Raw genomic sequence first — 9,903 nt, 5'->3', positions numbered from 1 at the left:
TTTCTTCTTCTTTATCTTGGTTGCTGTGATTCCTTCAGTATTCGCTCTTATAACAGTGCAGTTCGAAAGCGGAATGGCACATGTTAAACTTACCAGAACTATCATGCCGCTAAGGACTTGACCAAAAGTTCTACGGATTAATCAGATCCTGCTATTTTAGTAACAGAAGTGATCCATTTGAAAAAAAAAAAAAAAAAAAAAAAAAAAAATACAAATAGACCACCTCACCTCCTCCCGCCAGAAGACGTCCTGGCCGCGAACCTGGCCCCGCTCCTGACCGCGCAGCAGAACCAGCTCAACGCCAGGCTGCAGACGATGCAGTCGCACAACGCGGCCCTGTTTGACGAGATACAGACGCAGCGCGCAGAGGCCGCCGCGCTCCTGGCCGAGCTCGAGGCCGCCTGCGCCGACGTCTCCGGCGCAAACGCGCTGCTGGACGACGTCGCCGACGAGCTGGCGCGCGAGACTCGGGCCGCCGACGTGGAGATGGGTGGGGCATAGTAACAAAGAAAAAGAAGCAAAACAAAGAGAGAGAAAAAAAAAAAAAAAAGTCATCTTCCATGAGGTGGGTTTCTATACCCATGCTCGTTGCTGTTGGGCTATTCAGACCAGCGTCCAAGGCGGCAAATACACTAGGAGAACGAATGGGCGTTTGTTGGCGGTGAAAGCTTACGATACCATTTTCTTAATTCATTCACGATCATGATTATTGGCGTCTCAAAAGCATCGAGAGGGTCGTCCTTCTGGCAGTAATGTTCTCTCCCCCTTAATAGTTATTGGCACCGTAAGACAAAGCAGTCACCATATGGCTGTCTATAAACCCAGCCTTGACGTCATCTGGTTTCCCTCAGAGATCCCACCTAGCAACTGAAAACCCATTCGGTTTTTTCGTTCCTCCCTCGTTCGATCCGCACATGAGAGCAATCATTATTTACCTGGGTATCAAAAGATAACTCTCCTACTCGACATGTCCCCCAGAGTATCACTGAGCAAACCCCAACGACACGCGCCCCAGATCCCAAGAGGTTCAGGCCAAGCAAGCCCGCATGCACAATTATAATAATAAAAAAAAGAAGAAGTTACAGAGAACCAGACGCTCCCAGAGATCCCGCCAGCCAACTCCGAGATCAAAACAAATTAATGGCGTTCATGACCCGGACCGAGTGTGCTCTTGCTCCCTTATTTTTTGAGTTCCTTAACCAGGACATGTTGTACATGTCATGGAGAACCAAGAATCAAAACACAATAAAAAGGGGGTTTGAAGAAGTGAAAGGAAAAAAGAAAAAAAATCAGTGACAAAAGCAAGGTATCAGGCTATGTCGCTAGCCTGCCAATGCCATTCTCAGCCATTCCCTTACCCATCATTCCCTCCCGGCGTTGACAAACACCCAAGAACCCAAGGACAAAGAGAAAAAAAAATGAGACAGAAACAAAACAGAAAAGTAAAAAAAAAAAAAAAAAACAGACCAGCCCCAAGACCAACTCCCCAAAAGCCAACTATGTAACTTTTCGAGACCATACCCTCTACGCGCTAGCTCTGCCCGTGCAAATGGATTGACTGACTGATGGGTTCGTCCTTCAAAATTTTCCGAAAAACTCGACCTCAAACTCCTGCCGAAATGCACATCTTCTTTGGTTTTGCTGTATTTCCTCCCCTAATCACCCGCATATTCGACTTTTAATGGCGAACTTGCTCCGAACGACAAAGACCACGAGCATCTTGTCTAGTCTTGTCTGGCTGTGAACAAACCAGCTCAAAGCTGCAGTAAGAAGCTCGAGCTTCGAGGTACTAGGTCAGAATGACCTATGCGTTGGCGGGCTGCGAAACGCCACCGCGACCCCTAGGGGCACCCCCACGCCCACCACGACCTTGGTTGCCGTAGCCACCACGGCCGCCCTGGCTGCTGGAGCGGTTGCCGTCAAATCCACCACGTCCGCGGCCCGGGATGCTGCCTCCCCGGTTGCTGTAGTTGCTACCACCGTAGGCGCTGGCCTTCGGCCTGCGGGGCTCGACGTAAATCTGCTCGCCGTCAACAGTGTGAGGGTTGGCGGCCGCTGCGGCCGTGTAGCCTGCAACGTTGGCAAACTCAACAAAAGCACAATTCTGAGCAGTTCAAGTCAGTAAAAACGTCACGACGTCCACTCAAAGACTCAAAAAAAGAGATATACGAACCTTGGTGCGGTTGATGTCAAAGTAGACAAGCTCGCCGAAGGAAGAGAGATGAGCCTTAAGATTCTCGGTCTTGACCTTCTCGGTAACAAACTTCACGTAGCCCAAGGTGCCCTTGTCCTCTTGGGGCGCACCAACAACAGACTGGGGTCGGTTCTGGCGCTTGGAATCGGCACCGGCTGTTTGCCACTCGTTACCCGACTCCTGAGCAGCGGGGGCCTCAGCGGCAGGGGCGGGTGCGGCCGGCTTGGGTGCAGCAGCAGCAGCAGCAGCAGGAGTGACGGCTGCAGGAGTGGCGGCGGCGGCGGCGGCGGCAGCGGCAGCAGGGCGAGCAGCAGGCGTGGCGGCGGGGACAGCAGGTTTCGGCAGAGCAACGGCAGGTCTAGCGGCAGCGGCAGCCCTGCTAGCCCAAGTCATAGGCTTTGGGGGCTCCTTGGCCTTCTCGGGCTCAGCAGCGGCAGGTGCAGCCGGGCGAGGTGCGACAGGGGTCGGGCTTGGGTCCTTGGGCATCTCTGGCTTCTTAACTTCCTCCTCGGCGATCTCCTCGGCCACCTTCTCAGGGTCGGGTGTCACAGCAGCGCTCTCGGTCTTGGCGGGAGTGGCAACGGCATCCTTCTGAGAAGCTGGCTGGGTTGAAGCAGCCTCAGTCGAGGCAGCGGGAGCCTCCTTGGGCTCGGCCGTCTTCTCCGAATCCTTGCTGGCAGCGGTGACATCGACCTCGGCGGCCTCGACCTCAGGCTTAGCAGTCTCTGGCTCGACTTTGGATGCCTCTGGCTCAGCGGCAACTTCTGTCTCGGGGGCAGCAGCCTCCTCCTCAGCCGCGGTTGTCTCTGCGGCATCCTCTTCCGCATCGTCGTTAATGTAGCGCATAATATCGTTGAGAACAAAGTATCCGGACGGCTGCTTGGCGAGGATGAATGTTTGGACAAACTTCTTGGGCTCGCCTCCCTTGTTGACCGTCTCTCCAATAACCTGAATCACGATGCTCTCCTCAGAAGCCTGAGAGTCCACGTTGGAAACGCGGACTTTGCAGTCTTGCAGGTCAAGGGACTTGATCCGCTCTTGGATTTGCTGTGGAAGGAACAAAGTAAGCCATTGCGTCCAAGGGTCGCCTAACAACAATGTCATCCCAGTTGGTTTTGCATTCTTACCTGACGACCAACAGACACGTTCGCAACCTCGGCCTCGAGTCCATAAACAAGCTGAGAGTGTTTCCCATAGAAGAGCTGATGAAATATCATGTTAGCAATATATTACGGCGCGAACTGCCATCCAACATGTCTAATTAGCTGTAACTCACATGTAGTCGCTCCGGGTTTTTGCTCAAGGTAGTGTAGTACTGCTCAACGAAGTACCAGCCAACCTCGTCCTTGGACAAGGAGCTAGACTCGGTGTTGGCCTGGCTGCGAGACGAGGCGGACGCAGTGTTCTGGTCCTGGTGATTAACATTACCGTTTGTCGGCATGGTGGCCATATTTGCGACGGTTATGTGATTTGGAGGAGATGGTATGGGGCGGTTGAGCGAGAGGAGTTATCGACAGATTGTCGATCTGGTAGAGATGGCCGAGCCTGGTCGAACAGGTATTGACTTGGAACAGCCGCCTGCGTCGTTTATGTGCCTAGATTATGGAAGAAAAAAAAAAATGGTCTTAGCTTTCGTAAGCATGGAGAATAGCTTGTGCTGTTGTACTAACCCGGTGGGTAAGTAGTTAAGGTACCTAAGGTAGGTCAAGGTAGGATGATCTGAGGTGCGGATGATTGGTGGGCGCCGATCGTCCAAAGTCGCGCGGATGGGTTCAAATCACAGGGCGCAAAAGCGAGCTCGGAACGCACTGATTTTTTTTGGAGGTTCTAAAGAAATCAGACCTTTTGCGGGTGAGAAGGGTGAAGAAGGGTCTGAAGCGTTGAGAAGCTCCTTGATGTATGTATTCTGGGGGGGGAGAGTAGCGGGTGCGAGGGATTGTGGTCGTTGATTTGATTTGTGAATAATGGATTTTTCGATTTTGAATTCGAGGTGCAGAAAAAAAAATCAATGAGGCGTTGAAGGTCGTCAGTGATTGATTTGTTTGGACTGGGGCAAAGGTGCGGCGCACGAGTCGGCTTGGGTTTGGTTCCTCCCATGGAGCCCAGCACCCATCGGGATATCATCGGCCCCGTCTGTGCGTTTTTGAACCCCACCCACTCGTACAGGACAGCCCATAAATTGAAATGAAAATCGTCAACGCGTTGTGTGTAGGTATGGTACTAAAGTCTAGGTCGACAGCGCAGTACAGGCAATGCCTATCATTGTAGGTAGTTGCCGCTCCGATCTCGTTTTCCATTGTTATTATCAATCTATCCATCCACCCAGCAACCAGGCGACGTCCGTATGTGGCGATGTTTTCACCTAAATTAAAATAAAAGCGCCGAACTAGGCTGGCGCCCAAAGCACGCTCGCTGTCGAGTGGTTCGCTATATTCCTAGCTTCAGGTGCTGACTGCAAATCAGGGCAATACACACACACTTTTTTTTTAATTTATTTTTTCCCTTTGGCTCTGGCTTGTTACTCTGGCTTTTTACTCTCCCCATTTCGTGTTGAGATATTGCTTTTGCACCAACAGCTGGTTGCGAGAGGCTCAGCGGTGTGTCTCACAATGACTGGGCAGATTTGGGACACCAAAGTGGGTGATCCATGGAGTGTTATCAGTTCCGGCAGGGTTATACTCGTAATCAAGCCAGTGCGTTGTGATAACGTCGAATGATGCACATCGACACTAGAAACACACTAACACATCGCTTTGGGTTCTTGGTGTTTGCTACCATAGTTAGTGGAAGCAGCTTCGAGACCACCTATCAGAGACTTGGTAGGTCTGGCCAGGCACTTACTGTAATACTAGTCTAGACTAGACCTAATTTGCTTGCCCGTGCTAGGCATGAGCTCCTTGTCAGCTTCCATGTCAACGGCCCGGCACCGTCGCTATTCGATGTTGGTTAGCTCCGGAAGCGTCCGCCCCTCCATATACATATACACCCCTATATCGTTTATTAGTGGGCTCGGACATTATTCTGAGTTGATTATAGTCCATCTGACAAGCTAAGGTTGTTAATTCGCCAATGCTGAGTGCTTGGTGACAGCTCTCTGTCTCTTGACTCCTTGCCCATGCAGTTTGTGGCAATAATTAGGTATTCCTCTTGAGCATATATGCAGTTCGTTCAACGGCCCAGTCCTGTTTTCATGTGACAGTTTCAATCACACCTCTTCGGGTTAAAAGAAGTTTTATTTATTTATTTATTTTTTTTTTTACCTGTTTCCTTGCCTTCTCTATTGCTTGTTAACTTTCATTAGATAGTAACCAAGATGCTAGGAGCTACAGCAGCTTAGCCCACATGCTATCACTCTCTTGAACGGTTTCCTTCCCGAGATGAAGTCTGCGTCATTTCTCGTCAACCAATTTCTGCTGGGATTACTTATCAAGCAGTCAGTTCCAATAGCTGGCAGTCACTTTTGTGACCATCCATTACAAACACAAAATCTTTTAGTTTCACAGCGAGAGGTACCTTGAGCCAGAGGAGCTGCGTGGGCAAAACATGCCTGCTAATTATGAAACATAAGTGCTTGATAAGGGACCCTTTCTGCTAACATCTCCTGAATGCTTGATCTTCTTACTTCTTTCTGTTTGTCACAGTCCTTGAATCTTCTCTTAGTACATTTTCTCGTAGTCAGAGAATGGTGAAGCCCTTGCAAAACGTAGAAACACAAGCCTGGCTGTAAAATTTGCCAAATTTTTGTCAAATACTATCAAGGTGTGCTGTAGAGAGTCGCACAAGGTCAATAATTCGAAATCCTTCTGGAAATACTTGACCGATCACTTGCCAGACAACAAAGAAAGCCAACATCGGTTTTCCCACCAGAGGCTAGTCGTCGTAGCTCTATTCGTTACCTATTCGACAACAGCAGATTCCTTGCTGATTAACACTGGACATACCCTAAACTGTGCTAATATGGTGCTCGCTTCCATGGCCTTTTGGCCGATTGAGATAGTAAGCTTCGACTTGTTGGCCCCAGGATTGGCTTTTTGGGCCCTGTGTGTCTATTGCAAGAGAAGCTGTTCATTCTAGCCTTGAGTGTGGCTCTTTAATCGACGTTGCAGCCAATGTCCATTCCTTCTTTTGTGAGTTGGTCGACAAAAAAAAGTTTGCGAGACATAGAGAGATGAGCTCAGGAATCAATGCACGTCTCAGGGCTGACACCATTCTCCCAACACCATCCTACACATCCATTTCCCTTATATTCTACTGGAAATGGCCGCAGGCTCATTCAACATTAACATTGACATTCATGCTCAAGGGATCCAGATATTGCCGGGCGAGTTATCATACATTTACGTCGTCCTCGCATCTTTGGCCTTGCTCATGCTTCTCCTACGCACCCACGGTATTGGAGCAGAGCTCATTACCGTACATGATAATGCCACTGATAATTGTGTGGCTGAGCTGAATTCAGCAAGCCCTATCGTAGGATTTGTAGCAGTCTCTTTAAGTGATAAAATTGACCCAGCCTGCCTCAGTGGCGAGGCAACGGCGACCGACCCTGGTCGTTGTTGTCTCTTCCAAGCAGCACATGCTTATGACAAGGACTGCAGATGTAGAAAGTGTTAATGTGAAGCAGTAGCGAAAACGGGACTCCTTAAGGTGTACAGTCGCATATTGCGCCTGATCGGAGACGTCGGTCGCAAACTCACAATGATGTAGGTTGCATTACATATTAAATGAGGATGAATGCTACACTCGTAAGTCCTACGAGATCAAGCTACCCACGCCCATTCATGTGTTATGCAAATAAAGCTACCATGTACGTCTCTTCGTGGAAGGGAGTCGCCTCCCCGTCACAGTAGAGAATTTTCACTGGGTCGTGAAGATGGCTATTAGTCTTAGGTATTGAGCCTAACAACGCTAAGGCAGCGATGCCACTTCAAGAAGCACGACATCGACGAGATGAGCTCCGTGTTGGCAGGCACACTTAAACATGGGAAGTGAAGCAACTACTGGGACGGGCTCAAAACTCCAGCTTACGTCTATGGGTGGGGAGACAAGGAAGCGAAGAACCATATCGTGCACAGCCTGGAGTATGTCGATAAACAATGGTAATCACAACAGCCAAGTAGCAATAAGCCTAGGGGATAAGCCATATATATATATTCATATATAGAAACCTTGTTTGGGCGTTTGCCAACTAAGGAAAGGCCTCGCAACTCATTACAAAAGCATCTATTTCCGCCGGCGCTAGCCTGTTCCAGAAGTTAGAGCATAACTACTAGCCCCGGAGGTGTTATGCCAGCCTGGGGAGAAGCACATAAATCAGAAGGAGGCTAGCTTTATGGGGTAAATATATGCTATGCAGATGTTTTTCTAGTGAAGCTTCAAGTATATCAGCCAACTTCGGAAAAGACTTTGCAGATGCGGAATGGGACACACACACGTATGCTATTTTCCCCAAACTGCATCTCAAAAGTGAGTTTCCGGTGCAGCAGATCGAGTTCAGCCCGTAACTAAAATCAAATAGGACAGCTCCACTCGTCCAGTGACATCTATCACACCTCAGCTGTTAGGTGAAGAATACACATCTGGGTACTGGCCCCATGCATGCGTCGTGTTTTCACTGCCATATGTTAGCCAATCGCAATGCTCCCAGGAATTTTAGATTTCCCATCATTCATCTGATCTTGGTGCCGGAATAACTACTCAAGATCTATGATACATGTATAAAAAAAAAAAAAGTCGGCCCTGGACAGCAGCCTCCATCGGCTGAAACTGGGCATGTGATTTCCTATCACCCAGTCCCTTGCTTTGCCATGCCGGGGCTTTGTGTTGATCGACAAGTCCAGGTTGGCCTGAACCGTGATTTTCAAATCACGCATACTTGACAACTTTTCGATATTTATTTTCATTTTAGATTTCCCTCATCCGAAAACATATGATGCGAAATTAGCCTCATGCCTTGCATAGATCAGCATGTGGGGACGAGCAGCGCACAACACCTAGGGGCTAATGGTTCTACCGCAAGCGAGAATAAAATTTGATCAAATACAGATTGCGTACACTCACTTCGTATGAATTCGTTTGTAAACATTCCGAATTATTGAAAACCTAGTCAAGGCGGACGCCGCATGCAGACATACATCCTTGAACAAATATGCAGAGTAATATGACAAACTAATATGACTTCATGCACAAGCCGTTCGGCCGTTTGTTGGATCCACAGGTTCGGTGGAGAATCACCACATGCCTGCTGAGGGTTTTGCTCGGAGTTAGCACCAACCCCAAGATGGCACTCGATGCAGGCACGTTTTGTTGTCTTACTAAGGGGAAAACCTATTCGCATGTAGGCCGATATTATTAATCTTGTCCATGCGCCAGGATTTTCGGGGAGGAGAACAACAACAACAACAAAAAAAAAAAAAAAAAAAAAAAAAACCCCTCACAAACGTTCCCGTCCCTGCCCGGTGTTTCGCACAAAGTATGAACCAAATATAGCTAAGCCTTATTGTCAGGGGCGTTACCAGATTGCAGCAGCAGGCAGGATCGAATTCTTACTTGAGCCAGTTGGGACGAAAAAATACAACCAAGCGAGAACGGACGACCGCATAAAGACGAGGGTTCCAGGGCTGTCAAAGCTGCCAACGGCGGCTGTGCGAAGATCGTTAATGCCTGCATGTTACGGTGGGGAATAAGCTGAAGACAGCTACTGAATCGACAGCAACCGATGACTGGCCCGCACCCTAGCCAAGCCTGGACCATGGTCGTGGCACATCGGATCTGATTTGTACAATGTCGTAGGTAGGGTAGCAGCAGGATTTTGAGGACTTGATCGTTATCATACTAACCGCATGTTGCCAGCTGTTAAAAGTGGTCCGTTTCCGTTCTGCGTACCGTATCAGCTTCACACCCCGTAGACCGTGCTACCTACCTTACTGCGTAGGAGGCAATATGATTCCACAGCGCCTGGCTGACCAGGAGTCAGTACATGATGCATCTCGTGGATGAATTATTGGGGCAATAGATACAGCAAATGGGCTGATGCATCGGGAAATGAAGGCTGAAATAATTGGAATTGCAACAGAAAAAAAGGAAGGAACCAAGGGGGTTGGTTTTGACATGACGAGAAAAATCGAGAAAACCCGATAGCAGTGGAAAGGAACGTCCTTATTGGGACCATGTACCGTACCTACCTACCTACCTTCCGGTCCATGATCAAAGAATCCGAGCGTTTACCAGTATGCCTTGCTTCCGCAGACGCCGAACATGGAAGGAAGCCCCAACAGCTTGCGGTCCAAAGTCGATTGATGCGAGGCGTCTTCGCCTGCGACCTTGAAAATACCTGAATACTCCGGGTGGCTCGGTAGGCGCAACTCTACCAACGCCGAGTCGGCTGGGCGCACTAAAACTGGCCTTACCATTTTTTGACAGAAGGACCGACCGGGTAGTCAGGGGTATACTGCCGTCTTGTTGTATCAAAGCAGCATGCGTCTTCCTCGGTATCCCATCCGCAGCTGGGAACGGCAACAGGCCTGACGCACTGTGCGGGATGCCAGAGGGCAAAGAGACCACAACCAAGTATGAACCGTTAACACACTGCATGTATACCAACAAACAACCAAAAACCACTTCAGGCTTTTTGCCGAGACCACCATGTCGAGTTGATCACCATACTGAGCTCAGGATAGGAGACGAAACAAAAGAGAAAAAAAAAAAAA

General features: G+C 49.1%; 3 protein-coding genes across 3 annotated transcripts in view; 2 read left to right on the top strand and 1 right to left on the bottom strand.

The window, feature by feature from the left end:
• PpBr36_00338 (uncharacterized protein) overlaps positions 1–501 on the top strand; it is a gene marked incomplete at both ends in the record, with an annotated part of 1,051 nt that extends 550 nt beyond the window's left edge. Inside the window, one exon of the mRNA XM_029887531.1 lies at positions 219–501. Coding sequence (XP_029752655.1) covers positions 219–501 — 283 coding nt within the window. The remainder of the gene's footprint in view (positions 1–218) is intronic.
• A 1,303-nt stretch (positions 502–1,804) lies between these two features.
• On the bottom strand, positions 1,805–3,644 carry PpBr36_00337 (uncharacterized protein; the record flags this gene model as incomplete). Its single annotated transcript, XM_029887530.1, has 4 exons — positions 1,805–2,104; positions 2,174–3,241; positions 3,322–3,396; positions 3,471–3,644. The coding sequence occupies 4 exons, from the start codon at positions 3,642–3,644 to the stop codon at positions 1,805–1,807; spliced, it is 1,617 nt and encodes a 538-aa protein (XP_029752650.1).
• Positions 3,645–5,082: 1,438 nt separating this feature from the next.
• On the top strand, positions 5,083–5,247 carry PpBr36_00336 (uncharacterized protein; the record flags this gene model as incomplete). The annotated part of the gene is made up of 1 exon (XM_029887529.1): positions 5,083–5,247. The coding sequence occupies one exon, from the start codon at positions 5,083–5,085 to the stop codon at positions 5,245–5,247; it is 165 nt and encodes a 54-aa protein (XP_029752649.1).
• Between the last annotated feature and the right edge of the window lie 4,656 nt (positions 5,248–9,903).

Source organism: Pyricularia pennisetigena, chromosome 2 (genome assembly GCF_004337985.1).
Source record: "Pyricularia pennisetigena strain Br36 chromosome 2, whole genome shotgun sequence".
In the NCBI taxonomy this organism is placed as follows: domain Eukaryota; kingdom Fungi; phylum Ascomycota; class Sordariomycetes; order Magnaporthales; family Pyriculariaceae; genus Pyricularia; species Pyricularia pennisetigena.
The sequence above is the reverse complement of the archived record's forward strand: the minus strand, read 5'-3'. Positions and strand labels throughout refer to the sequence as shown.